General features: G+C 38.6%; 1 protein-coding gene across 1 annotated transcript in view; it reads left to right on the top strand.

The window, feature by feature from the left end:
- The first annotated feature begins 449 nt into the window (after positions 1-449).
- LOC132379095 (tetraspanin-3-like) overlaps positions 450-26,548 on the top strand; it is a 63,151-nt gene continuing 37,052 nt past the window's right edge. Inside the window, exons 1-2 of the mRNA XM_059946657.1 lie at positions 450-685; positions 25,163-25,354. Of these exons, the coding sequence (XP_059802640.1) occupies positions 623-685; positions 25,163-25,354 (255 nt within the window). The 5' untranslated portion in view covers positions 450-622. The remainder of the gene's footprint in view (positions 686-25,162; positions 25,355-26,548) is intronic.

The following is a 26,548-nucleotide window of genomic DNA, read 5'->3' as shown; positions in this document are numbered from 1 at the left end:
TCAGAATGTATGTCAACTGTTCGTTTCCTCCCACAGATGCTGCTCGACCTACTGAGTTTTTCTTAATGTCAGAGAGTTAGAACAGGCCCTTCGCGCAAATGCCTCATCCAAGCTAGTTCCGTTGGTTCATAACCTTCTAAACTTTTGCAATGTCGTTCCAACTGTCTTTTAAATGTTGTTACTACACCTGTTCAAAGTGGAAAGTAAATTTATTATCAAAGTGCATGTATGTCACTATGTACAACCCCGAGATTCATTTTCTTGCGGGCATACTCAGTGAATGCAATAACCATAATAGAATTAATAAAAAACCTGTTGAAATGTTAATTGATTCTGTCTCCGCAGGCGCCGCCCGACCTGCAGCAGATGCGGTTGGGGCACAGTTTTGACGCACGAAGGTATCACAGACAACCAGCAGCCGGGACGTAAACGGTGACGTAATGCCTCGGTGACGCGTAGGTCACGTGGGAGGCTGGGTCGTTCCCGACTCCGGGTGCCGTCGTGTGCACTTGTCAGTGGTCGTCGGGAGTTGAGGGGGCGATAGGCCAGAGTGCCGAGCAACAACCGAACCTTCACAGGGCGGTTGTCGAGGACAAGATCACGACAAACTCGCATTGCAAATATGGGTCAGTGTGGGATAACATCATCCAAAACCGTACTGGTGTTCTTAAATCTGATATTCTGGGTAAGTAGGTCGGGAAAGGACTTGCCGTCCGCTGAGGAATTGCGCCGTCTCCATGGCTGTATGCTCATGCAACCTAACCTGATAAATGTAAATTGGAAGGCTTGATTGATGTTGTGCTCAGCATCCTGATTGGTTTTGGCTGTCGTTGCTAGGCAATAGGGGTGGGAGTTCGTACGGCGTGAAGTTTGTGTGTGCCGACTAGCCGTGGCGGTGCATCTGTGGCTGGTTGTCAGGCTTTGCCGCACGGTGGAGACGAGATACAAATAAGTCGGGTTTTATTCTCTTTTAATTTCATTTTAAAGACCTTTTGTAGATTTATATTTTAGTATTCTTCTGAAGACGACTTTAAATATAGTATTTCCTTTTGACTTGAAATAAAATCCAAGCACCCTTCATCTATCATTTTAGTTTTCTAGTATTTTTCCCTTTGCTTTATTACTAAATGTTTTTATGAATTAAAGTGATGAATGGGCAGAGAAAAGAAAAATGATAACTTGTTTTTTTTTTCTTGCGAAAATGCTACCCTGAAAAGTTTTAGATGGGAAGAGGATGTAAAATCAAGATGGAAAGAACTGGCCAGCTCCATTTTAAATGATTCATTTGCCAAGTTAGATGCAGTTACTGGGTAATTCAGTACAGTGTCCCATTGTATTCATTGCCTCAAGAGGCTTCAATAATGCAGAAAGAGTCTTTATTCAGATAAACTTAACATGGTTCATATTTCCATTATTAAGATGTGTATTTAATTTCGCACCACCTAATCAAATTTTACAACTTATAATCAAAACAACACACAATGCAGTATGAAAAATAGTTGAGGGAATGAGAGTGCCGCTACATAAAGTGTCATTCATTCTTGGTTTATTTTAAATCTTTGATTTAGTGTAAAATTAAAATACCACCACAGACACTGTAAATCTGATAACTATAAACAAAATGCTGTATTCAGGACAGGAGGGGGAAACCAGTGAACATTTCAAATTGATTAACCTTTAATTTAATTTGTTTTAATACAGCTTTTTGGAAATGTGAAATCTTGACTTACACAGAACTGATTTGGTATACTTCAGTGATTTAGTAAAAGTTGGTGTTATATTACAACAGTATGGAAGGCGCAAGGGTACTTTGCTCAAAACTGATTAAGAGAAATACATTCTTATAAGACTAAGGAATGTGGCCTATAATTTAGACCCAATACTTTCAGGTGTGAAGCTACAAAAAATAGTGGAAATTTGGAACTGCTAAAAATGGTTCTTGATGCTAATTTAACCAAATTTATTAAGCATTTTGGTGAACAGATGGCTACATGGAGTTAAGTCACAGATCAGCCGTAGGCCTGCTGAATGGCAGTTGCAAAGGATAAGGAGGTGGAGTACAAGAGTAAGCCTCGTTGAATTTGCAGGAATTTAGTGTGGCTGTATTAAGAACACTACTGTTTTGAGACTCCATACATGCAAAAATCTACAGTGTCTAGTCTCTATACTACTGTGTGCCATATAGATGCACAAGATCTTCTGTGTGAAGAGTGATTAAGGAAATTTGGCCTATGCTCAGTGAAGTTGAGAAAATATGATTTCATTGAGGTGTGCAAGAATTTGAGGGGTGTTCATGAGAGATGCCAAGAGGCTGATTCCTTTCAGTGGAGTCCAGAACACTGTCTTCAGGCTACGATGAAGAGCATTTCATAAATAGTATGGTGTAAATGTTTTAATTTCCTACCCTGAGCATTTTCAGTACTCTTAAAAGCTGAGTTTTATGGATTCTCTTTGATCCTTGAGGATACAGTATGCAAATTGCCAATGCATAGTGTAGTAAATAGTTGTTGAATAGCAGAGCAGGTTTAAAATCACTCCTGGCATGCTCGTGTTTACTTCCTTGTGTTCTTAAAAAGCTTTTGCTACAAAAGTAAATCCTACTATGTAACTACTGCAATTAAGTATATTTAATAACTGTTGTACAATAGATTTGGGATTATAAGATTTGAAAGTGTGGCATTTAGAGCAACGGGAAGTTTTCAGAATATACAGAAACAGTGTGAATGCAATTAGAATTACCAAATCTATCGATGGAGTGGAGTAATATAATCACCAGGAATTGAGCTTCAAAGTTTCTTGGTTTAAAAATATTTGGATAAAAGAAGGGGATAGATCTTCACTATTATCTCCATCTTCAAGCAAATAAATTTGGCTGAGTATTTTTTAAATGGTAAAGTAAATGAGAAATGCAATTGACCATTAGAATTAAGTCTCTAAAGTATATTCTGTTCAGTATACCCCTTTCTATTGCATTGGTAAAAAGAGTTTTGCAGTATTTAAAGCTAAACGTGCAACAGATAAGAAATTGCCATGTGCCAAAATAAATTCCTCATCTTTCAACTTTTTTTACTCAAGTTCAGGTACATGTATGAGTAGTCGTTTTGCCCAGATTGGACGCTCTGCTCACCCCAACATTGCATCATTTAATAACATCAGCATCTTCCATATGTTTTGAGCATTCTAATTTGCACTAAGCAGAAGAGATACCAGGTCAATATTTGGTCAATGGTGTTGGTTTAAAAGGAACCTCTAAGTAGGAGAGAGCAGGAGTTTGAGTCAGAATTTCTGAAAGTCCTAATGAATGACTTGAGATTTAGCCTTCACTTCCTACCTGGGTGATCATACAAGTTTTCTTTTGTCCTCAAAGTAAATAATGATCAGGAGCAATCTATCCTAATGCCTTTGCAAAGAAAAGCCTTCTGAAGTATTTTGCATAGAAAGTGGTACATCAGTGAATATAGTGGCATGATTTTGCAGCACCTCATATTTGTCTTTGTTCATATTGTAGCATATCTATCCCTACAGATATATGAAGTCCTATAATATTATTACAAGAAATCATTTACTTAAAGCATTGCATAGATTTTCAAGAGTAGTTTGTTTAGGGATATAGTGATTTTTAGCCTGAAAATCATCAGCAGGGTTTCATAAATAGTGGTCCACTGATAGTTCAAGTCTGATCCAGAGCTTTTTGCTGCTGACTGCAACTGAGAAATAAACCTGCACTGACCAGAAGTTGTATTGGGGCATTAAAAATGAAATAAATATTAGAAATGCTTGGACAACATTTTTAGGGAGAGGGATTGACAAAGTCGATGATTCAGCCCGATGCACGTTGTTCTAATTAAAAAAGTCAATCTGAGACACTCTGGGCAGTGTAGTTGACACTTACTCTGCAGAGCACTAACATTTCCTTCCATCATTGGCTTGAACCACAGATTAACCACAGTGTTTAACCATATGCAGTTTATATGAGCATTTCTCCTGTTACAGGGAAGCCACAAAATGAATTTACAGATAGTCATTTTGCAACCTTCAACAGCAGACTTAATAGAAATGTATATTGTCTCCTTAAGTTAAAATGAATTACTTTTGCTTCCCTGTTTTAATTGCTCTTGTAGTTGCTGATAATTTTGCAGATATTTGAGAAAATATTAATCTGACAAAAATGTGCTTTTTGAACCATAGATGATATCAAAAAGTTATGCATAAAAGATTTGGGGCAGCATGGTAGCACAATGATTAGCTCAACACTTTATAGTACAAATGATCCAGGTTCAATTTCTGCTGTTGTCTGTAAGGAGTTTGTATGTTCTCCCTGTAACCGCTGAGTTTCCTCTGGATGCTCCGGTTTCCTCCCACAGTCCAAAAATCTATCAGTTGGTAGGTTAATTGGTCATTGTAAATTGTCCTGTGATTAGGTTAAGGTTAAGCCAGGTGGTGCAGGGGCAGTGTGGCTTGAAGTGCCAAAAGGGCCTACTCTGATCTGTATCTCAATAAAATAAAATTTAAAAAAAATACAAGGCTCAAAGTAAATACAAACATGCTTGAATTGCTGTAAAGCCTTAGAAGGTACTTGGGTAGATGATCAAAGAGTTTAAAGTTTAAGAGTCCTGAGAAAGGTCTTGGCACAAAATGTTGATTGTTTATTCCCCTCCATAGAAACTGCCTGACTTGCTGGAGTTCATCTAGCATTTTGTTGCTCTGGGTTTATGGAGAAGAAAAGAGAATTGGTTTAGGTAGGGAAATCCAGAGTTTGGGCTGTTGGAAGCTGTAACACAGCCTCCAAAGGTGGAGCAATTAGAAAAGAATGTTTATTAAAAGCCTGAATTGAAATAGCACTTCAAATCCTTTCTGATGTTTCTCCTCTCTGTCATTGAAATCTCCTGCAGCTCTGCTGCTCTAATTCTGGCCTTTTGCCTATCCCTGAGTTTAATTGCTGCACCATTAGCTACAGTACTATCACTTGCCAAGCTTCTAAATCTCTAGAATTTCCTCCTTGAACCTCTTTGCTCTTCCATCTCCTAAGACATTTTACAACCTACTGTGGCTACATGTTTGATAATCTTTAATGTTTGCTTATGCAATTCAGTTACTCTTTCAGACATGTGTCTCATTTAAACAAACTGAGCATAGGTTGTTGTATTTTTTATTGGCTGTTTTTTTCCTGAATTTAAACTTCCCTGGTTTGGCAAGAATAAATTCTGTATGTGCATCAGTGAGGCACAATATCAAAAATCAGCACCTCTCAGGCACAGTAACAGAAGTGCCTTGTTAGCAATGTCTGGAAGTTCAGGGGACCATTGCTACTAACCATAAGACATCCTTTGTTAAGACATCACAAAGATGCAAAGCTCACACAGTTGTGCTTATTGTGTTGAGATGCAAGGATGAAATTTACATTTAATGAAGATTTATTCTTGGAAAAGGAAGGCAAAGATGATGTATGATGTAAAGGATGTGTAGACAGCTCTTTAAAATGCTCGATTTCTTGAACTGCAGTGAATTATATTACTGTGAGTTAGTAATAGCTCGCAGTATTACTACTGTAGTACTAGTTTTTTCCCAGTTTCTTCTACAGCCAAATGTGGATTTATTTTCTTGATTGTTTTTAATCAGTTTTCATCTTAAGTAATGAATCTTATACCCTGGTTTCTTTGTTGTTTTCATTAATTTTTACCTTGCCATGTATATTAACCTGCTCATTTTTCCTGTTTTGCTGACAATGGTGACAATTTAAAATAACACTTCAAATAGGTCTGTAACTGCAATACATGTACTTAGATTGAAGATGTGCAATATTCATTGAAGGTTGTGTTTTTATAAATTTGAAATGATTTCTTCCTCTTGTACTCTTATTCACACCGTATGCACATATGTTGTTCAAAGCCAAGCTTTACCAGCTGAGCCATGTATCCAGATTTTGGATGATCTACAGCAAATCAAAATTAGCCTTTCAAAATGACTTTCTAAACCATCTGTGAATGTTTTAGTTCTGCACTTAATGCATTTCTAGATGAGTGGAGGTAATGCACTCTCTCAAGCTCTTAAAACTATACCTTGTGTTTTTTTCTCATGGCCATTCCCCCTATCATAACCTATTTCCTCCCTGAATGTGCTGATTCTTTCAGGGTTGATGTTGACTCTCGGTGCAATTCTGCAATTACTTTCTGATGCTCTTTGGCTGGATCCATTAAATGTGAGTTCTAACTGCAAGTTTAAGCAGTTAGCTGAATGCTTAGCTAATGGTATGTGAAAATTTCTTTGTATTTATTTTCATTCATTATCCTGCATTTTAGGTTGGTCTAATTGACAGATCAGTTGAATAGAGCAGAACATTTCTCTCTGAAGTCGTACATGTGGTACTGGCCAAAAGGAAGAATTAAATGTTTTTAGAATTGTCTATCTCAAAATGTCAAATTACAGTACGTTTTCTAAATTATTTTTTATGCCGTAACTCCATTTAGTGAGCCTCAATCTGAGGCTCTTTGCTTGCCAAGTGGTATTAGTCCTACTTATCCCACTTGCACCCTTCTATAAATAAATTTATTTTGAACTGTGGACTCCAGTGCTTGTAAGTGACCTGCCATTTGCTTTGTACTGTCTTCTTGCATTTGACCTCCCAAAATGCACCACTTAATACTTGTCCGGGTTAAACTCTGTCATTTCTCCACCCAAATTTCTAATTGATCTAAATCCAGCTGCATTGTTTGATAACCTTCCTCATTAATATATTAGAAAATATATTACTTAATATATCTGTGTATTTAACATTTTAGTAATATTGTAAATGTATTTGATTAAACACTCCTCATTTAAATAGATCATTATGGGTTATATGTAACAATAAGTGAATTGCATATGTCATGATGCTTCCACCTGATACAGGCATGCCCTGCTTAAAGTAAACACCAGGTTAGACTCGCATTATTGGCTTTTTCATTATTAGTTTTTGTTTTGGAGTTACAAAATATAACATGGTGGCGAGGAAGTTTTAAACTAATCAAAGATTACTTATTTATTGAAGTGTAGCGAGTCATTCAAGTTTTCATAAAGCGCAGTGAGAAACTGTCGAATAAAAAAACCTGTGCTTCTTCCAGAACAAAGACCATAGAGTTTTGGGGGAAAAAGGCAGACATTTAATAAACAGTAAATACCAGATGATAATCATAAAAATAAAGAGCAGAAATAGCTGGCCACATCAGAAATATTGACATGTTTGATTACACAACAGGATAACTGGATATAATATACAGAGAGGATTGAGCAGTATTTTAAAGCAAATGAAATAACCAGTGAGAAATGAGTACCAGTTTTGCGGAGTGCATTGGATTTAAAAGGCATACAGTTTGTTTTGAAGTTTAACTGCTCCAACCAAACCAGATAAACTGAGCTTTGCTGATATTGTAAATGTAATGTAGGAAATTCTAGAACTGAAACCATTGTTGAATATAGAACCTTTTAGGCTTCAGAAGCAAAATCAAAAGGAAGGGGAGTCCATTTCATCATATGTGGCTGAATTGAAGAAATTGTCTGAGTATTGCCAGTTTGATAATGGGCTTAATGCACTTTAGCAATTGTTTAGTTTGTGTAAAGTGTTCAAAAATGACTCCTATCTGAAGGAGTTGAAATACCTGTATCAATGGAAACAGCAGACAGAAGTGAAAATGAGAGTGAACAAAATTGCGGCATTTAAACAGAAACCTGCTTTGCCAAACCAATTGTGTTACCTTTGCGGCAGGGGTTCACGTATATCTGAGTAATCCAGATTTAAAGGTGAAATTTGCAGAAAATGCAACAAAGTACTTTGCCTTATGAAGACAGGCTGAATGAACCCGGCCTTTTCTCCTTGGAGCGACGGAGGATGGGAGGTGACCTGATAGAGGTGTATAAGATGATGAGAGGCATTGATTGGATAGTCAGAGGCTTTTTCCCAGTGCTGAAATGGCTGCCACAAGAGCTTGGGAGTAAGGTGCTTGGGAGTAGGTACAGAGGAGATGTTGGGGTAAGTTTTTTATGCAGAGAGTGGTGAGTGCGTGGAATGGGCTGCCAGCAACGGTGGTGGAGGTGGATACAATAGGGTCTTTTAAGAGACTACTGGATAGGTACATGGAGCTTAGAAAAATATAGAGGGCTATGGGTAACCCTAGTCATTTCTAAGGTAGGGACATGTTCGGCACAACTTTGTGGGTCGAAGGGCCTGTATTGTGATGTAGGTTTTCTATGTACAAAGAGCATATCAGGCATCTAAAAAAAATCGACTGTGCAGGGAAGAGAAAAAGCTAAAAAGTTAAATTGCTGTTTCAAAAAAACCCAGTAATCTGCATGTTATTGATGATCTGATAAGAGTGACACAAGACTGGTTAGCCTTGAGATTTACCAAAGGTACCATACTGAGGCCTGCAGATAAGCAGCTAACGGCTTGCACTGAAGAAAAGGTAACTCTTCTGGGAATGACATTTGTAACAGTAAAACACAACAACCAACAAACCACATTGGCCTTGTATGTGGTTTAAAAAACAGGGGTGGACAGCATTGTGGGGATATGAGTGGCTGAGGTAACCGTTACTTAATGGAACTCCACCACCATTTGTATGCCATATCCCCTGTAATAGGGTCAACTTAAAAGCGTATTAAGAAAGGTACTGCTGCATCTGTCTCCATGCTGTACGCCATGAACTGTTGCCCATCAGAGGGCAAACAAGTGTTGGTGCCAACCTCTGGTTTGAAAGCAGATTAGACCAAGGAACGACCATGCTGAGGAAGCATGAAAGTAAGCAGTGGTCGAGCTACAACAGTTTTTGTAAGTAGCGTGTCTGAGAAAGCATCTGATATGTTAGGCAGTTACTTGCAAAATGTGGCTTGGTTTTAAGCTGGAAGTGAGTTCATGTAGTTTCACGAAAGTTGCAAGCATTTGGCTTTTGTGAGTATAAAGAACCAGAATCTACTCTGCATGCATTAAGGTTATTGTGTGAACTTAAAGTGAAAGACAAAAAGTTGCCTGTAAAAGTATCTGTAAAGACAAAAGCCCAGCTGGATGAATAGAAGACCAAAAAGAAAGGAGTCAATGGAGATATGAAAACAGAAGATTCATCTGATTATGTTGTGGATGAAAAAGCCAAGAGGAGATATCAGATTGTCAAGGGAGCAATAGAAGGATTAATACGAGAATATTCCTTTGATCTAAATGGACCTTCCCAAGATGCACAAACTAGAAAACAGAAAAGGAAAGTGAAGAAAGGTAACCAGAGCTGTTAGAACCACTTCCTACTTTCCTAGAGTCGACTCCTACAAACACTATGGAAGAGGCCCCAGAACCTGAGATTGTTTTCATAGCCACAAGTCTCGCCTGCCAAGCAGAATGACCTCCCTAATCAGAAAAGACATTATTTTACAAGAATAAAAAAATCCTTCAATGATTAAATCTTTACGCCTGAATGGGACAATTTGAAAATATACTATGCTGTGGTTGTTTATATAGGTGTTGTATTATATAGTATACTGTGTATGGTGCATTCTGTATTAGAGTTGGAGTTTATAGCTAAGCAGGGAGGAGTGTTATTTAATATTTCAGTTGTACTCGAGTAATACTCGAGTAAATATTCTTCAATTAAGCATTCTTTATTTAAATTCATTATGGTAAGCGAATTGCATATGTCTTGATGCTACCATGTGATACATGTGCACCCCACTTACAGTAAACACTAAGTTAGACTCACATTCCCATGTCTTGTTTTCCTGTCAATTAGTTTTAATGTTTTGGAGTTGCAAAACAATGTCTTCAACAGAAAGGTTGTGAATCATTGGTAAGTATACAGAATATTCTGAAAAAGGGCAGATAACTCAAAATAATGTAAAGATTGTTGTTCCTTATTGTGCATTGAGTGGCATTTTTGCCATTTCCATAGCATTTGACCATTTTATTTATAAGGCTGAGTTGCTAACTTGAGGTTCAACCTAGCATGGATGGAAAGTGTGCAAGCAGCTGTCCAGATTTGTACTTGGAACCATTCTCCTGGAAGTCCAGTGCTGATGCCTCTACACCACCAGCTGGCTAAAGGTTATGGTTAGATTAGCTTTTTTTTGTCATATACAGTACATCAAAAAATGTGCCGTTTTACCTCAACAGCCAACATAGTTCGAGGATGTGCTGGGGGCAGCTCTGAAGCGTCACTGTGATTCTGGCAATGAGGGAGCTATTGTAAGATCTCAGAGTAATATATAGATATTCATTTGACTTTTGCTAAACAGGTGGCTTGAGTTTTGCAATCCATTCACTAGCTTCAGAAGTCACATAGTGTGGTTAACTCCATTGTAAGATAAAGTTGGTATCATTCAGTTACCTGATCAAAGCTCTGCATTGGGCTTATTAATTTTAATGTGTTATCAACCACTATTTCAAATATGCAAGGCTTTCCTCTTTTATCCCTCCAATGTTGCATTTGAGGGTTTCATATTTTTCTCTGAAAGGCCACATTGATTTTGTGAAGTAGACATTTCCTCCTCCCATCACAAAAAAACTTACGAAAGTTGGTGTTCAGATTTTTTTGTAGCTGTTTTTATGGAATAGATATGGCTAGACTGGTTGAACTTTGAGCATTAGGATAAGAACTGATTTGCACCCATTTACCCAGGGAATATAATCTAATTAAGATAATGTATTTAAATTCCGATCTTTTGGTGTAGCTGTTCTTTTTACACTGAGATTAGCCCTCTACTATCATGGGAGCAAAGTCATGAAAGAGATCATTTGATGCAACAATCAACTTTATTCGTCATATACATTTACATGTATTAGGAATTTGCAGTGGTGTGTTGGCACAACATGCAACAAAATAAAACAACATTCAGTAATTATAAAGAATTATATAAAAACATAAGGCTAAAGTAAAGATATGAAATATAATGTGCATAAATACCAGTTTTAATTTACAATGTAAGCAGCATTATATTAATTGGTTTGAAGTGTAGTGCAGTGAGTGAGGTAATAGATAGGGGGTGTGGTTAGGGGGTAACTAGAATGGTTGATCAGATTAACTGCTTGAGAGGGATAGAAACTTTTAAAATGGTGTGAAGTTTAATCTGGTGACTTCCTTCTGCACACCACCTGCTAAATGAAATTCCTGATTCATCCAAGTATCTTCTGGGTTGAATTCTGTGAAATAATATTTCTAAGTAGTTTAAAGCTATTTCCAAAATTATTTTGTTTGTTAGTGACTTTCATTTTTGCTTATCACCAAGAACATTCTTCAGTGTTACGTGAAATGGAGTGAGGTTGGAGACCAAAGAGGATGCCATAAAGCTCAGGAAAGCTGTTGACCTGGTTAACAGTAAATACTGACTTTACTGTATTTTTGTCAGTGTCATCTGTTGATTCTATAGAAGAGAAATATAGTACTTTCAAAAGTCTGGGGGAGTAGTTCTGCATGTAACTTGTGGGTAATGTAAAACAGCAAACCTAATTTTGCTTGGGGTAATTGGTTAAATTTTGTATCACCTTTTTGACCTGAAATTAAAGAATAAGTAATAATTATGAAGTATAGAACAGTGTTGTACAAGTAATTCAAGTGACATCTTTAGAAATAAAATTTGTTGTAGCACAGTACAGTAAATTTCTCAACTCCTTACCACCCACATAAAGATTTACAATTAAAAAAATTTGTAAGTGGGAGCCTCGATTCTGCAATATTATCAAGCTTGCCTGAACATGTTTTTAGTTGCAAAGTTCTTGCAGAATTGGAAGGAAAAACATCCTCTTGCTGGAAGCATTTTGGAGTTCTTTAATGCTGTTATGAGTGACAGTTTTGTTCCTGGTACACCCAATGATGAAACTTTATTATAATGCAGAGTCTTTAAATCCTGGACTTGAGTATTAGAAATACTAATGTCAATTTTGGACTAATGTGTTTTCTGTAGCTAAATTAATTAGCTTCAAAATTATTGCTATTTGTACTCTTGTGCTGATGATCGCTCTAGCCAAACACCCATGACAAATTAAGAATAGTGCAAAACTGGAAGAGCTTTTTAACTGATGATATGTTTTAACTTGTGAGACAATTATACTTCGGAAAGATTCCATTGATATTGCCTATGCAGTCAGAAAAGTGATAGTGCTCCATTTGACCAACTGCTTTGTAGTAATCTTTTTTGACCTCTGAGCCTTTGGTGTTGGTTCCGTTCTGAGTTAGACTATTGCGCATTCAAGACTTTAGCTGGACTTGCATTCCTGTCCTGGAGCAGTTTATAAGGATCTTCTGTCACTACTTAAGACAGTTAGAAATGAGAAATGGAGCCTTGAAATAATTGCATCCAGTGCAGCAGTCAACGACTAGGAACTACTTGTTTCTGTTAAGATAAACCATTGGTCCTTTTGAGAAGGTATAACAGCACAGATAACACTTGGGATTTCTTTACTTAGACTAACTCACTGTCATATCTGAATATTGATTTAAAAGCAGCATTTGGACTGACTTCCAGTTAGTGCTTTGGATATTTATTTTTGTTTTTGAACAACTGTTGCTTGTATATAATTTCAGTTGCTGGTTATTTTCTGATACCTTGTCAGTGAAATGGTCACATTCCAAAGTGTGTATTGATAGCCAATTCTGTTAAATATTGCAGCAGTGGCATACTAGGCCTGGAAGCATTTGATGTTACTGTCTAATGTGCAAGAATACTCTGACTCTTACTAGTTTTAGCTGTACTTTTTTCATTTCATTTCAAAGCTTTGAACATCTTTGTAGAATTGAATTTTTAGTTTTTACATATTCATAAATTACTCAAGTAGATTTGTGTTCTACACCAATACAAACCTTTCTGAACATGCTATCACAAAGCAGGAGTTTTAGATGTTAGTTTATTTGATCTAGGCAAATTTCTCTAACAATGCTCCTTCTATGCAGATAATAAACAATGATACAAACAGATGGTTGTAGATTGTAATTCTAGTATGCATAAATTAAAGCTATGTTTAGCAGAGAAATCCAGCATCCCACTTCTGATTATTCTCCACAAAATCTGGTTAAAATATTGATATGCAAGTTTGGTTTTGAGTGAATTGGGCCAAGCTCTGTTAGTTGCAACAACCGAGTGGCCAATAGTGGCTCAACTGCTTACAAGAATGATCCTCATTTGAATCAGATACCAGAAACACTGTTGCTATGATAGATCTGTTCACCTGAAAGAGTTGCTACTTTCAGGAAAAAGAATGTAACCAATATTAAACTAAATCCTAATTGATCTAGCTGTCTTGATTTTAATTGTTTTACAAGACTTACTAAAATATTTTTGCTGTTATTGCTCAACATAGTATTCATAATTTATGTTAGAAATATTAATACTTTATCCATGTTATCAATTCTGTATCTATCTTGTTAGTTTATCCACAAATACTTTCTAGCAGGTGTCACTCAACTGGGAATCTTTAGTTTATTTCCTTTAGCAGCTGAGCCAGTATATTTCATGTGTAAAAGAATATAACTTTTGTCTAGATTTTAAAAATCCTGGCGGGCATCTCGATATCTATTTGTTCTTAGGCCAATGGATTGTCTAAAGGATTGTAGTAACTCAATACTTGATGTTAATGTTGCATTATGTTTATATTTAATTTAACCTTCAAAGCCTCATTTCTTGAGAATATATTAAAAGCTTGTGTTGGATGTTGCCTTAATATCAGCAGCTGTACTAGTTTACTTTTCTAGTATCAGAGTATTGATACTGGGTATCAAGGATAACATGCCTCTACATTCATTCTAAGCATGGTAGCTGATGCAGACAGCCATATGGTCTAGGCAGATCAAGGTCTTGATCAGGTGATAAGGAAGTCTAAGAATATTAGAGATTGGGCTCTGCTGCACCGATTTGCCACGGACATACAAAGATACACATGAAAGCACTCTGACCAAGCATGTATAGACACGGGAACAATCTTGCCTGCCCCCACCTCTCCTTTGTGCCTTCTAGACCTTGATTGTCTATGTTCTACAGGTCTCTTTAGCCTCTTCAAGTCTAATTTTATTGTCATTCAACTGTTGACATGTATGCTACCAAACAAAGCAATGTGCCTCCGGACCAAGGTGCACGATACAGTACATACAATTTACACACAGTACCACAAATAAACAGATAATGTGCATTTACGACACAGGTTAATAAGTAAACAGTATAGCACTGCTGGTGCTTCAGACATGGTGAGACCTGGGTGCTTGCTGAGAGTTCAGTAGTCTCACAGCCTGGGGGAAGAAGCCGGTTTCTATCTTAACAATCCTTGTCCTAATGCTACAGTACCTCCTTGATCATAGAGAGTCAAGACCGATGGAAGAGATCTTTGCTAATGCTAAGGGCCATGTGTGTGATGCGTTCCTGATAACTATCTTGGATGGGTGGAAGAAAAACCCGATGATCCTCTCACCACCAGTCCTCATAATCCTTTGTATGGTCTTGCCATCAGATGCCTTGCAATTCCCATAGCAGACAGTGATGTAGCTGGTCAGGACACTCTCAATGGTGCTCCTGTAAAAGTTGATTAGAGTTGGGATGGGGTGGGGGGGGGAAGTCTCACTCACTTCAGTCTCCTTAGGAGCAAAGCCACTGCTGGGCTTTCTAGAGGTGGTGTTGAGGGAGCAAGTGAGAACTTGTCTCATCCCCACCCCATGTTCACCATCATCTTAAGTTGATTGCCCACTAATTCCCCCCTTCAGAATTAACTTCCCAAGTTTTCCATCTTCTTTGTCCCTAATCATGCAGATAAATTGAGTGAAGCATGAAGCCTGCAGCCTCGTTCAAATCTCTCTGACCTCAAATAGGTAGATTACAACCTTAAAGTACTCAAGCCTTCTGGATTAATACCAATGTGACTTTTCTGGCTGATGGTTGTGGTTTCATCCTTGTAGGTATAGGACCATCCTGCTCAAGATATATGGCCTCATGGGTGGCTTTCTCATGTACATTCCCTTCAGCTTGGCAGGAGATGGGGAGAGTGGAGTCCTTAGTCAGTGTGTAGTAGAAGAGAATCCTTGTTACTACAAATGGCGAATTGTGAATGTGAGGCACTTCCACACCATAGACCCTCATTATCCATTCACTACATGACAAATAGTTGTTTCAATACAGCTAGATTGAAGAATCCTGATATTATATCAGTCCATGTCCATGGGACATCAAGGGCATCTTCAGGCAAAGGGTGCTGAATATTTGGGATAAGCTTCTAAAAGTAGTGATTGAAGTGGGTACATCCATAACCTTTAAAAGACATCTAGCTAGGAATGTCAGTAGCAGAGATTTGAAGCATTGTGGGCCAAATGTGGGCAGACGGCCAGCTCATTGGGTAACACATCTGACATTGGTGAATTGGGCCATCAGACCTGTTAACATGCTGTATGACACTGACTCTCTTGCTACTCTGTGACTTGGTGTGCCCTGCTCACTGTATTAGTACCTGTTGAAAGTAGAGCTTGATCTGCGCTGTGCACATAAAGTGGCCACTTTTTTAGTTACAGGAGTGGAAGGAACACAGCGTGTTCTTCTGCTGTAACTCATTCAATGTGTTCCACGTATAGAGATGCTCTTCTGCACACCACTGTTGTAACATATGATTATCTGAGTTACTGTTGCTTTCCTGTCAGCTTGAACCAGTCTGGCCATTGTCCTGACCTTTCTCATTAACAAGGCATCTTCACCCACAGAACTGCTGCTCACTGAATGTTTTTGTGTTTCACACAATTCTCTGTAAACTGCAGGGATTGTTGTGCGTGAAAATCCCAGGAGGATCAGCACTTTCTGAGATATGCAAACCACCCCATCTGGCACCAATAATCATTCCACAGTCAAAGTCATTAGGATCACATTTTTCCCCTATTCAGATGTTTGGTCTGAGCAACAATTAAACCTCTTGACCATGTCTGCATGCTTTAGTGCATTCAGTTGCTGGCACATTTAGTGCATTCAGTTTGGCTGATAGATATTTACATTAACAAGCAGTTGTACAGGTGTATCTAATAAAGTGGCCACTGAGTGTATAGTATATTATAATACAATTATGCTGGTTTCTTGTCAATAGGATCACTTATGGCACAGTTTACTTATCCCATCAACACATGCCATTTTCTTCTAAATGAATTAATTCATCCTATTTCTGTTCTCTCTCCATTACCTGGCAAATCATTTTCCCTGAAGTACCACTATAAGTTCCTGTTTAAACTCCTGATTAATTCTTTCTATTACCTCCTCGAGTCAGTGAGCTGCAGACTGTAATTGTAAATGTTTTTAAGGAGAAAAAAAAATTCATTGTAATCCCTGTTTTGTTTGCCTATCTTTTTAAACCTGTGTCCTATTGTCCTCAAGCTATGAATTAATGAGATAGACTTCACTCCCTTCAAACTCATTATCATAACGTTCACTTTTATCAAATCTGTTAGTGTTCTTCTGGTCGCAAATGCACTGCCTAATCTTGTACATTAAGTTTCTCTTCTCACAGATCTATCCTGTGCCTTCTCTGGGATCTTTACATTTGTGTTGACCAAAAAAAATCTTATACAAGAGACACTGCAGATGCTGGAAATCCTGAGCAACACCTGCAAAATTATGGAGGAACACAGCAAGTCAGACAGCATATGTGGAGGGGAATAAACAGTCCATGTTACAGGCTGAGACCCATCATCAGGCTACTATTCTAGACAAGCAACTATCGTTTGCCATGTGAAATCTAATGGCAGAGACCAATGTTGCTAGTATTTCCCAGCATTGCTCAGAGTAAATGACTGTCCAGTTTTGCATCTCCAAGGGTTCAATGGAGCTTCAATTGCTACCCAGACTTACTACTCGACTCTGAAGAACAGTATGAGTGGAATTTAAGAGAGTGGAGGAGATGTGGGTGGTCTATGAAATTGACTATATATAAACCTGTTAAATTTGCATGTTGAGTAAGCAGAGTAGGGTCCCAAACCAGCAAGATTTGCATAGAACCTCCAGAAACACAAGCAGGAATTGACGAAAGGGCCTTTTAAGCCAGCTCTGCCATAAGTCAAAATCATGGCAGATTTTCTACCACAGTTCCATTTTCCTGGGCTCTCTCCATATTCTTAAAGGCCTGTATGTTTTGAATGAACACAATGATTGTGCTTCTGCTTGCACAGAGATTTCCAAAGATTCACCACCCTCTGAAGAAATTTCACCTCATCAAGGTTCTGAACAGCCTTATTCTCAAACAGTGCTGTGGATCCTAGATTCCTCGCAGGGATGGGGAGAATATCTTCCCTGTATCTAGGCCATTGTCCTTGAAGAATTTTAAGTGTTGAGACCTTTCATTCTACAGGGTGGCATGGTGGTTAAGCAGTTAACATAATGTTATTACAGCAACAGTGACCCAGGCTCAATTCCCACCACCAGGAGTTTGTACATTCCCTCTGTGACTGCATGGGTTTCCTCTTGTATTCTAAAGATGGGGTATGGGTGTAATTGAACAGCATGGGCTTATTGGGCTGGAAGGTCCTGTTACTGTGCTGTATCTCTAAATCTAAGTTCTAAATTGTAGTGTATGGAGTCCTAGTTTATTTTATCCCTCCTCATATTGAAAACTCACCATCCCTGTATCCAGCATAGAGAATATGACAACTCCAGTAAATCTGGTCTAACGTGTTGTGCTACTTTTAAAATAATTAATGCGCAGGTAGCCAGTTCCTCTATTCTTGTGCAAACACTTTAAGACTCTATCATTTGACTTATAATGTTCATGTAATCATAGAATCATACAGCACAGAAATGAGGCCTTTACAGCTCATGCTGTCCATGCTGACTGACTTGCCAATCTATACTCATCCCAGTGTCTGCATTAGGCCCATCTCCCTATACAAATGAGAAAATTTGCAGACGCTGGAAATTCAAGCAGCATACACAAAATGCTGAGGAACTCAGCAACCAAGGCAGCAACCCTTCAAAGGGTTTTGGCCCAAAATGTCAACTGTACTCTTTTCCATAGATGCTGCCTGGCCTGCTGACTTCCTCCAGCATTTTGTGTGTGTTGCTCCCATCTCCCTGTACTCCTGTTATGTCCCAAGTATCTCTCCAAATACTTTCTCATATTGTAATAGTATTTGCCTCCATTGCCTCCTCTGGCAGCTTATTATAAATACTTCACACTGCATCTGTGGAAAAATTGCCTATTGGATTGCCTTTCTCACTTTCAAGCAGTGCCCCTCTAGTTTTAGACATCCCCATCTTGGGGAAAAAGAGATTTTATTCATTCTTTATATACTTTATATAGATAATAGAACAGTACAGCACAGTACAGGCCCTTTGGCACATGACAGTGTGCTGATCTTTTAACCTACTCCAGGGTCAATCTAACCCTTCCAGCCCACACAGCCCTTCATTTTTCTTTCATCCACATGGGATTGGAGTAGGGGGCAGGGATTCAGATTTCTGGATCATTGAGACCTCTTTTGGGGCAGGAGTGACCTGTATAAAAAGGACAGATTGCACTTGAATCCAAGAGGGACCAATATCCCGGCAGGGAGGTTTGTTAAGGTTATTGGGGAGAGTTTAAACTAGAATCGCTGGGGAGTGGGAACTGAACTGAAGAGACGGAAGGGGCGGTTGGCTCACAAATAGAGAAAGCTTGTAGACAGTGTGAGAAAGAGGATAGGCAGGTGATAGAGAAAGGATACGCTCAGACTGATGGTTTGAGATGTGTCTATTTTAATGCAAAGAGTATCTTGAACAAAGCAGATGAGCTTAGAGCGTGGATCAGTACCTGGAACAATGATGTTGTGGTCATTACAGAAATTTGGATGGCTCAGGGGCAGGAATGGCTTCTTAAAGTGCCAGGCTTCAGATGTTTCAGAAAGGACAAGGAGGGAGGCATACGAGGTAGGAGTGTGGCGCTGCTGATCAGAGATAATGTCACAGTTGCAGAAAAAGAGGAAGTCATGATTGTCTACTGAGTCTCTGTGGGTGGAAGTTCGGAACAGGAAGGGGTCAATAACAATACTAGGTGTTTTTTATAGACCACCCAGTAGTAACAGGGACATCGAGGAACAGATAGGGAGACAGATTCTGGAAAGATGCAATATTAACAGGGTTGTTGTGGTGGGAGATTTTAATTTCCCCAATATTGATTGGCATATGTCCCTAGGGCAAGGGGTTTAGATAGGATGGAGTTTGTTAGGTGTTCAGGAAGGTTTCCTGACACAATATGTAGATAAGCCTACAAGAGGGGAGAGGCTGTACTTGATCTGGTATTGGTAAATGAACCTTGTCAGGTGTCAGGTCTCTTAGTTGGGAGAGCATTTTGGAGAGGTGATCACAATTATATCTCCTTGACCATAGCATTGGAGAGGGATAGGAACAGACAAGTTAGGAAAGTGTTTAAGGGGAGTAAGAAGCTATCAGGCAAGAACTTGGAAAAATAAATTGGGAACAGATGTTCTCAGGGAAATGTATGACAGAAATGTGGCAAATATTCAGGGGGTAATTGCGTGGTGTTTTGCATAGGTACGTTCCAATGAGACAGGAAAAGGACGGGAGGGCACAGGAACCATGGTGTACAAAGGCTGTTGAAAAAATAGTCAAGAAGAAAAGAAAAGCTTATGAAAGGTACAAAAAGCTAGGTAATGATAGAGATCTAGAAGATTATAAGGCTAGCAGGAAGAAGCTTAAGAATAAAATTAGATCAGAAGGGGCCATGGGAAGGCCTTGGTGAGCAGGAGTAAGGAAGACACCAAGGCATTCTACAAGTATGTGAAGAGCAAGAAGATGAGACATGAGAGAACAGGACCAATCAAGTGTGACAGTGGAAAAGTGTGTATGGAACCGGAGGAGAACGTGGAGGTACATAATGAATACTTTGCTTCAGTGTTCACTATGGAAAAGACCTTGGCGATTGTAAGAATGACTTACAGCAGACTGAAAAGAATGAGCATACAGACATTAAGAAAGAGGACATGCTGGAATTTTCGGAAAGCATCAAGTTTGATAAGTCACCAGGACCAGGCAAAGTATACCCCAGGCTACTGTGAGAGGCAAAGGAGGAGATTGCTAAGCCTCTGGCAATGATCTTGGCATCATCAATGAGGATGGGAGCGGTTCCGGAGGATTGGAGGGTTGCAGATGTTGTTCCTTTATTCAAGAAAGGGAGTAGAGATAGCCCAGGAAATTATAGACCAGTGAACCTTACCTCAGTGGTTGGTAAGTTGATGGAGAAGATCCTGAGAGACAGGATTTATGAACATTTGGAGAGGCTTAATATGCTTAAGAATAGTCAGCATGGCTTTGTCAAAGGTGGGTCGTGCCTTATGAGCCTGATTGATTGAATTTTTTGAGGATATCACTAAACACATTGAAGGTAGAACAGTAGATGTATATGGATTTCAGCAAGGCATTTGATAAGCTACCCCTTATTGAGAAAGTAAGGAGGCATGGGATCCAAGGGGACCTTGTTTTGTGGATCCAGAATTGGCTTGCCCACAGAAGGCAAAGAGTTGTTATAGACAGGTCATATTCTGCATGGAGGTCAGTGACCGGTGGTGTGCTTCGGACCTGTTCTGGGGACCCCTTTTCTTCGTGATTTTCATAAGTGACCTGGATGAGGAAGTTGAAGGATGGGTTAGTAAGTTTGCTGATGACACAAAGGTTGAGGGTGTTGTGGATAGTGTGGAGGGACGTCAGAGGTTACAGCGGGACATCGATAAGATGCAAACTGGGTTGAGAAGTAGCAGATGGAATTCAACCCAGATAAATGTGAGGTGGTTCATTTTGGTGGGTCAAAAATGATGGCAAAATATAGTATTAATGGTAAGACTCTTGGCAGTCTGGAGGATCAGAGGGATCTTGGGGGTCTGTGTCCATAGGACACTCAAAGCTGCCACACAGGTTGATTGTGTGTTTAAGAAGGCATATAGTACATTATCCTCTGTCAACTGTGGGATTGAGTTCAAGAGGTGAGAGGTAATGTTACAGCTGTTTCGGACCCTGGTCAGACCCCACTTGGAGTACTGCCCTCAGTTCTGGTCATCTCACTACAGGAAGGATGTGGAAACTATAGAAAGGGTGCAGAGGAGATTTACAAGGATGTTGCCTGGATTGGAGAGCATGCCTTATGAGAATAGGTTGAATGAACTCGGCCTTTTCTCCTTGGAATGATGGAGGATGAGAGGTGACCCAATAGAGGTGTACAAGATGATGAAAGGCATTGATCGTGTGGATAATCAGAGGCTTTTACCCAGGGGTGAAGTGGCATGAGAGGGCACAGTTTTAAGGTGCTTGGAAGTAGGTACAGAGGGGATGTCGGTTAAGTTTTTTACGCAGAGAGTGGTGAGTGCTTGGAATGGGCTGCTAGCAACTGTGGTAGAGGTGGATACAGTAGGGTTTTTTAAAGAGGCTCCTGGTTAGGTACATGGAGCTTAGAAAAATAGAAGGCTGTGGGTGAAGCCTAGGTAATTTCTTAAGTAAGTACATGTTCGGCACAGCATTGTGGGTTGAAGCGCCTGTATTTTGCTGTAGGTTTTCTATGTTTCTATGTCTGTGTGCCAACACATAATGTTGTAAACCTCTTAAGTCACATCTCAGCTTCCTATATTTCACTAAGAATAAGACCAGCCTTCTTGCAACTACAAACCTTAGCTGGGCAACACTCTGGTGAATCTCTTCTCCACTCTTGCTTGAACCACATCCTTCCTGTAATGTGATGAACAGAACCATTATGAATACTGTTACAAACCAATCAATGTTTTGTGCAGTTGCAACTGGGCCTCCCAACTCAATGCCTCAACCCATGAAGGCTTCTGCTTTCTACTAGAATGTTGTATTTCCAACAAGTCAGCCTCTTTGTGCTGTTATGTGTTTATTGCTGTCCACATTATTTTATACTGCACTTCCAAGTTTGGCTTTGTTACTTAACAAATTTCTTCTGGCTTTTCTGTATTATCAACACAGGAGATTGCCAGAAATTCAGAGTAACACACAAAAAGCTGAGGATTTTGGGAAGTCTGGCAGTGTCTGTGGAGGGGAATAAACAGTCAACGTTTCATACCGAGACCCTTCATCAAGACTATGGAGTCCTAATGAAGGATCACAGCACAAAATGTCAACTGTTTATTCCTTTCCATGGATGCTGCCTAACCTGAGTTTCTCAAGCAATTTTGTATGTTTCTTGTAATAATTGATTTTTTTTGTCCTTGATTTTATCTCCCAAGCTTCCTCAAGTTCAAGTTTATTATCGTTCAACCATACACATGGCTACCACTGAATGAGACAACTTCCCTCTGGATCAAGGTGCATAACACAATACACACAAGTTACATGCATAATACAAATTTTACCATAAATTAACAAATAATGCATGTATACTACTAGTGCTTCATACATGATGAGACCTGGGCGGTGGCAGGGAGTTCAATAGTATTATGGCCTGTGGAAAGAAGCTGTTTCCCAGCACAGCAGTTCTTGTGCTAATGCTATGGCACTTCCTGCCTGTTGGTAGGAGGTCAAAGAGATTGTTAGACAAATGGGAGGGATTGCTGATGATGCTAAGGGCCCTTTGTATACAGTGCTCCCGTTAAATATCTCTAATTCATAAAAGACCACTCACCACCTAAAATTAAACTTGCCTGGCATATCCTGGATATATTTTATTTTGGGCACTGATAACATTTCTATTCACCTTAAAACTCCTTTATAACAATATTGAATTAGAAGATGAACGGGAGGCCCTTTTGCTCTTCCCATACTGACCTTCCCTCAACATTCTTTAATGTATGCATCTCAACCACATTTACTCTTGCATAACCAGTTTTTCTAATGCTCCTCTAATCTGAGAAACACAACCAAGTTGCCTAACTACAAAGGAGGAGGATATGACTCAATCATAGATTATTTGAATGATCTTGATCTAGATTGTAGGTATGAGAAATTGAATCTGTAGCAGAAGCTATTCACTCTGATTAAATAACATTATACATGTCGTTTGGAATGGACAGGACAGGTACAATACTTTATTAAAATATACAGTAGACCTAATGTGGCATAGTTTAGATATGACAATATTAACAAATATGTTAGTAAGCAGAATGTTTTAAATTAAGGTATCCAGAAAGATGACAGCTGGTGAGTCATTAACTATACACCTGCTACAAGGTTCTTGCTGTTTGAAGATATGAATGTGCAGATGGGTAGAACTGGCTCCATGCCTTTAGCCTGCTGCAGAATTAGTCAATTGTTTCAATATCAGATTTGCGGTCTGCTATTGGTTCCTGGTATGTTATCAGTTTCTGTTTACACATCTCCAGTGATGGATTCTTCCCATTTGATGAGCTGGAGCATGCATTCCTTAATAGTTAAAGTAGAATTGCATTTCATTATGTTTAAGAATCTTAAAGGAGTCCTTGAGCTTCTAACCAAATTGTATTTCTGTGTTGTTTCCCCTGGCATTGACATGCATTATACTATTCAGAATTGTATTACACAATTTTAAATAATATGCAATTTTCTTTGCATATTATTTAAAACCTTGAGAAGCTTCAGAACTGTCTTAAAATTGTTTACTTGTAAGTTAAACTTGGGCTTATTAATCAACCTGTCCATCAGTCTCACTATGTTGGTAATTCAAAAAGCAACTTGAGCAATTAACCAGATTTCAAGGCACAACCCATGTAAAGTTTCTGTAAGTTTTCCTAATTTCATGTTTGCAATATGTCATTGCCATTTAACTGAACTCGTACAAGTTGTACTTGTTCCTTAATCACATTTTATTTACCTGGACACAAGGAGATCAGCACGGCCTCTGTCACTGCTCTGCACTGAAGTTCGAGCAAGGAAATGCTATTTTTTTATATATAGAATCTGGTATCAGTTATTTATAAGTATTGAACTAATAGAAACTTCTGAATCCCAACATTTGCATATTTAAGTACCTATCATATATATTTCAGCTGTTAATAACCAATTAAATCCACATGTTAAAGGCCAACAAAACTTGAGAATTAGTAAAATAACTGTCCAATAAGTGTTGCCCTATAATATCTCCTTTCACATTTTTATCTTGTCTTGGTATGCTCAATAACCTTGGTTCCCAAGCTTGAAGAGAACAGCTGTACAAGAGTTAGACTTTCAAGAACCATGTTCAGCCTGGGTGACTGCATACAGTTGTCAGCTAATCATCTTAACTTGTTGTCCTAGTGAACTTTCACACAGCGAAAGGCTGTGCGAAGTGGCTGCATTAATTTTAACCCTTTATTTCCACCCTTTTTGACCATAAAGGATGACATCTTATGAATTTCAATAGCACATCGTCTCTGAACCTTGATGACAGCTTCATCAGGGGCAGTTGGCTGATGGAGGGCAGTGGCCTGTGAATAGAGTAATGAAAAGTGCTTTTAGTTAAAGAGTTGGGACATGTTGAAGTTGTTTTTTTTTAAGATACATTATTTAGACTGCACTTGGGTACAGGAAGTATGTGATAGTGATAACCAATGTGCACAAGAGATTATTACGGTGTCAGCTGAAATGGAAGGCTATAGTTAGATTGGATAAGTTGGTTTGCTCTCACTGGACATAGGAGAATAAGGGGTGACCTTGCGTAAAATTCTTGAGGGATGATGGATGGAATAGGTAGTAAAAATACAGTAATGTTCCCAAGCAGGGGAGTGTAGAACTGGACGGCAAAAGTTTAATGTAAGAATGGGGAAATTTAAAGGAGATTTGAATGTTAAGTTTTTTCCAGAGGTCGGTGAATGTCTGTCAGAGGAGATAGAGGAAGCAAATACAATTATGTTTAAAGGGTGTTTGGACCAGTTCTTGGATATGAAAGGTGTAAGGGGATGGGCCTAATTTGAGAAAATGGATAGGTCATAGTTGGCATGGACAAGGTGGGGTGAAAGGGCCTGTTTCTGTATTGTGCATTTCTGTAGTTCCCTGCACCACTTTCTAGGTTTGCACAGAGGAAAATAACAGTTATACGTACTACCTGATCCAGACATATGATGTGTTTGGGAGCAGCTGGAGATGGGGTGATAAATGAAAGGCTGCCAGTGCCCATGTTGCAACAAATTAAGGTGAAGCCAGTGGTTCGAGGTGAAATATAGCTAGCTGGTAGAAACTGTCACTTGCATTTGACTATAGAGTAAAAGTAGTTGCAAAGTGTTTGATGTTTTCCTTTTGTTTTACCACACAGGCGGCAGCAGGGATCCTTTGTTACGTTGGTGCCTATGTCTTCATCACATATGATGACTACGATCATTTCTTCGAAGATGTCTACACGCTGATACCTGCTGTTGTCATCATAGGGGTCGGGGCACTCTTGTTTATAATTGGTTTAATTGGCTGCTGTGCCACTATCCGTGAAAGCCACTGTGGCCTGGCAACAGTGAGTTGGACAAACTTTATTACTAATAATTTGGAGTATTGTGTTCTGTCTGAAATATTTTTGGAACAATTATATTTTAAAATCTGTTTTAAAATTAAGATTCTTTTTTTTTTAGATCAAATACTGCTTAAGTATAATTCCTGGCCTTGGATATTAGTTTCAAAGCTCATTCAGAATGTATCATCAATCTGAAGGAAGCACAGTTATGGAACAAATCAAGGATTTGTTCATCTTACGCATTTATGTATTATGAATTTGCTGTGGTGTGTTGGCATAATGTGCAGCAAAAAAATCATCAATTCTACAGAGTAAAGAATTAGATAAAAATAGAGGTTAAACAGGGATATAGAATAAAGTGTACATAAATATCAACTTGTATTTACAGTGTAAACAGCATTATAAAAAGCGGTTTAAATTGCAGTACAGTAACAGATAGAGGGGGTAGGGATGCTAACCAGTGTGGTTAATTAGATTAACTGTCTAGCAGAAGAAACTTTTAAGATGGTGTGAGGTTCTTGTTTGATGACAAATAAGCAAAGGAGCAACTGTATTTTAAATGCTGACTCCAATAGGCATTTTAATGTACAGTGATTACCGGATAATTGCGCCACATTGGAACCAGTACATTTTGGCCCAATTAGCTGAAGTTTAATGGAAATAGATAAAAGGATGTTAAAAAGACAAACTACAGTTTAAATGAGTAGCAAATTGTGTATTTAAATGAAATACAGAACAAATTAGAATTTTACAAATTCAGTACTATAAAACTGTGTATTAGCTCGTTAAAGTTACTTGCATAGGAATTCATCCAGTGTACACTGCCATGTTTTCAATTGACTGTAACTGAACAAAATCAGCACAGGCATCTAGTGCTTTCACTGATTGCATCTTCCAAATCTTCATTTTCCTTACAACATTCAAGATGGTTGTTGATAACTTCAAATTCTTTGTAGTTCCTAACTTGAAGCAGTGGAATTGTTTCATTTTCACTTGGCCTGAATGCTTGAAATTGCAGTGAGCAAAACAGTTCTGAATTGTCTTTCTGCTCATTTCTCGCCAACAATCTGTGACAAAAAGTGCTTATTTTTTTTAACACAAATGCACACAACTGATTCTATTTAAAAACTAAACGCAACTCGAGTGAATCTGCAGATGCTGGAAATAAATAAAAACACAAAATGCTGGCCGAACTCA

Source organism: Hypanus sabinus, chromosome 21, assembly GCF_030144855.1.
Source record: "Hypanus sabinus isolate sHypSab1 chromosome 21, sHypSab1.hap1, whole genome shotgun sequence".
NCBI classification, from domain to species: domain Eukaryota; kingdom Metazoa; phylum Chordata; class Chondrichthyes; order Myliobatiformes; family Dasyatidae; genus Hypanus; species Hypanus sabinus.
This window is presented reverse-complemented; position numbering and strand designations above follow the sequence as displayed.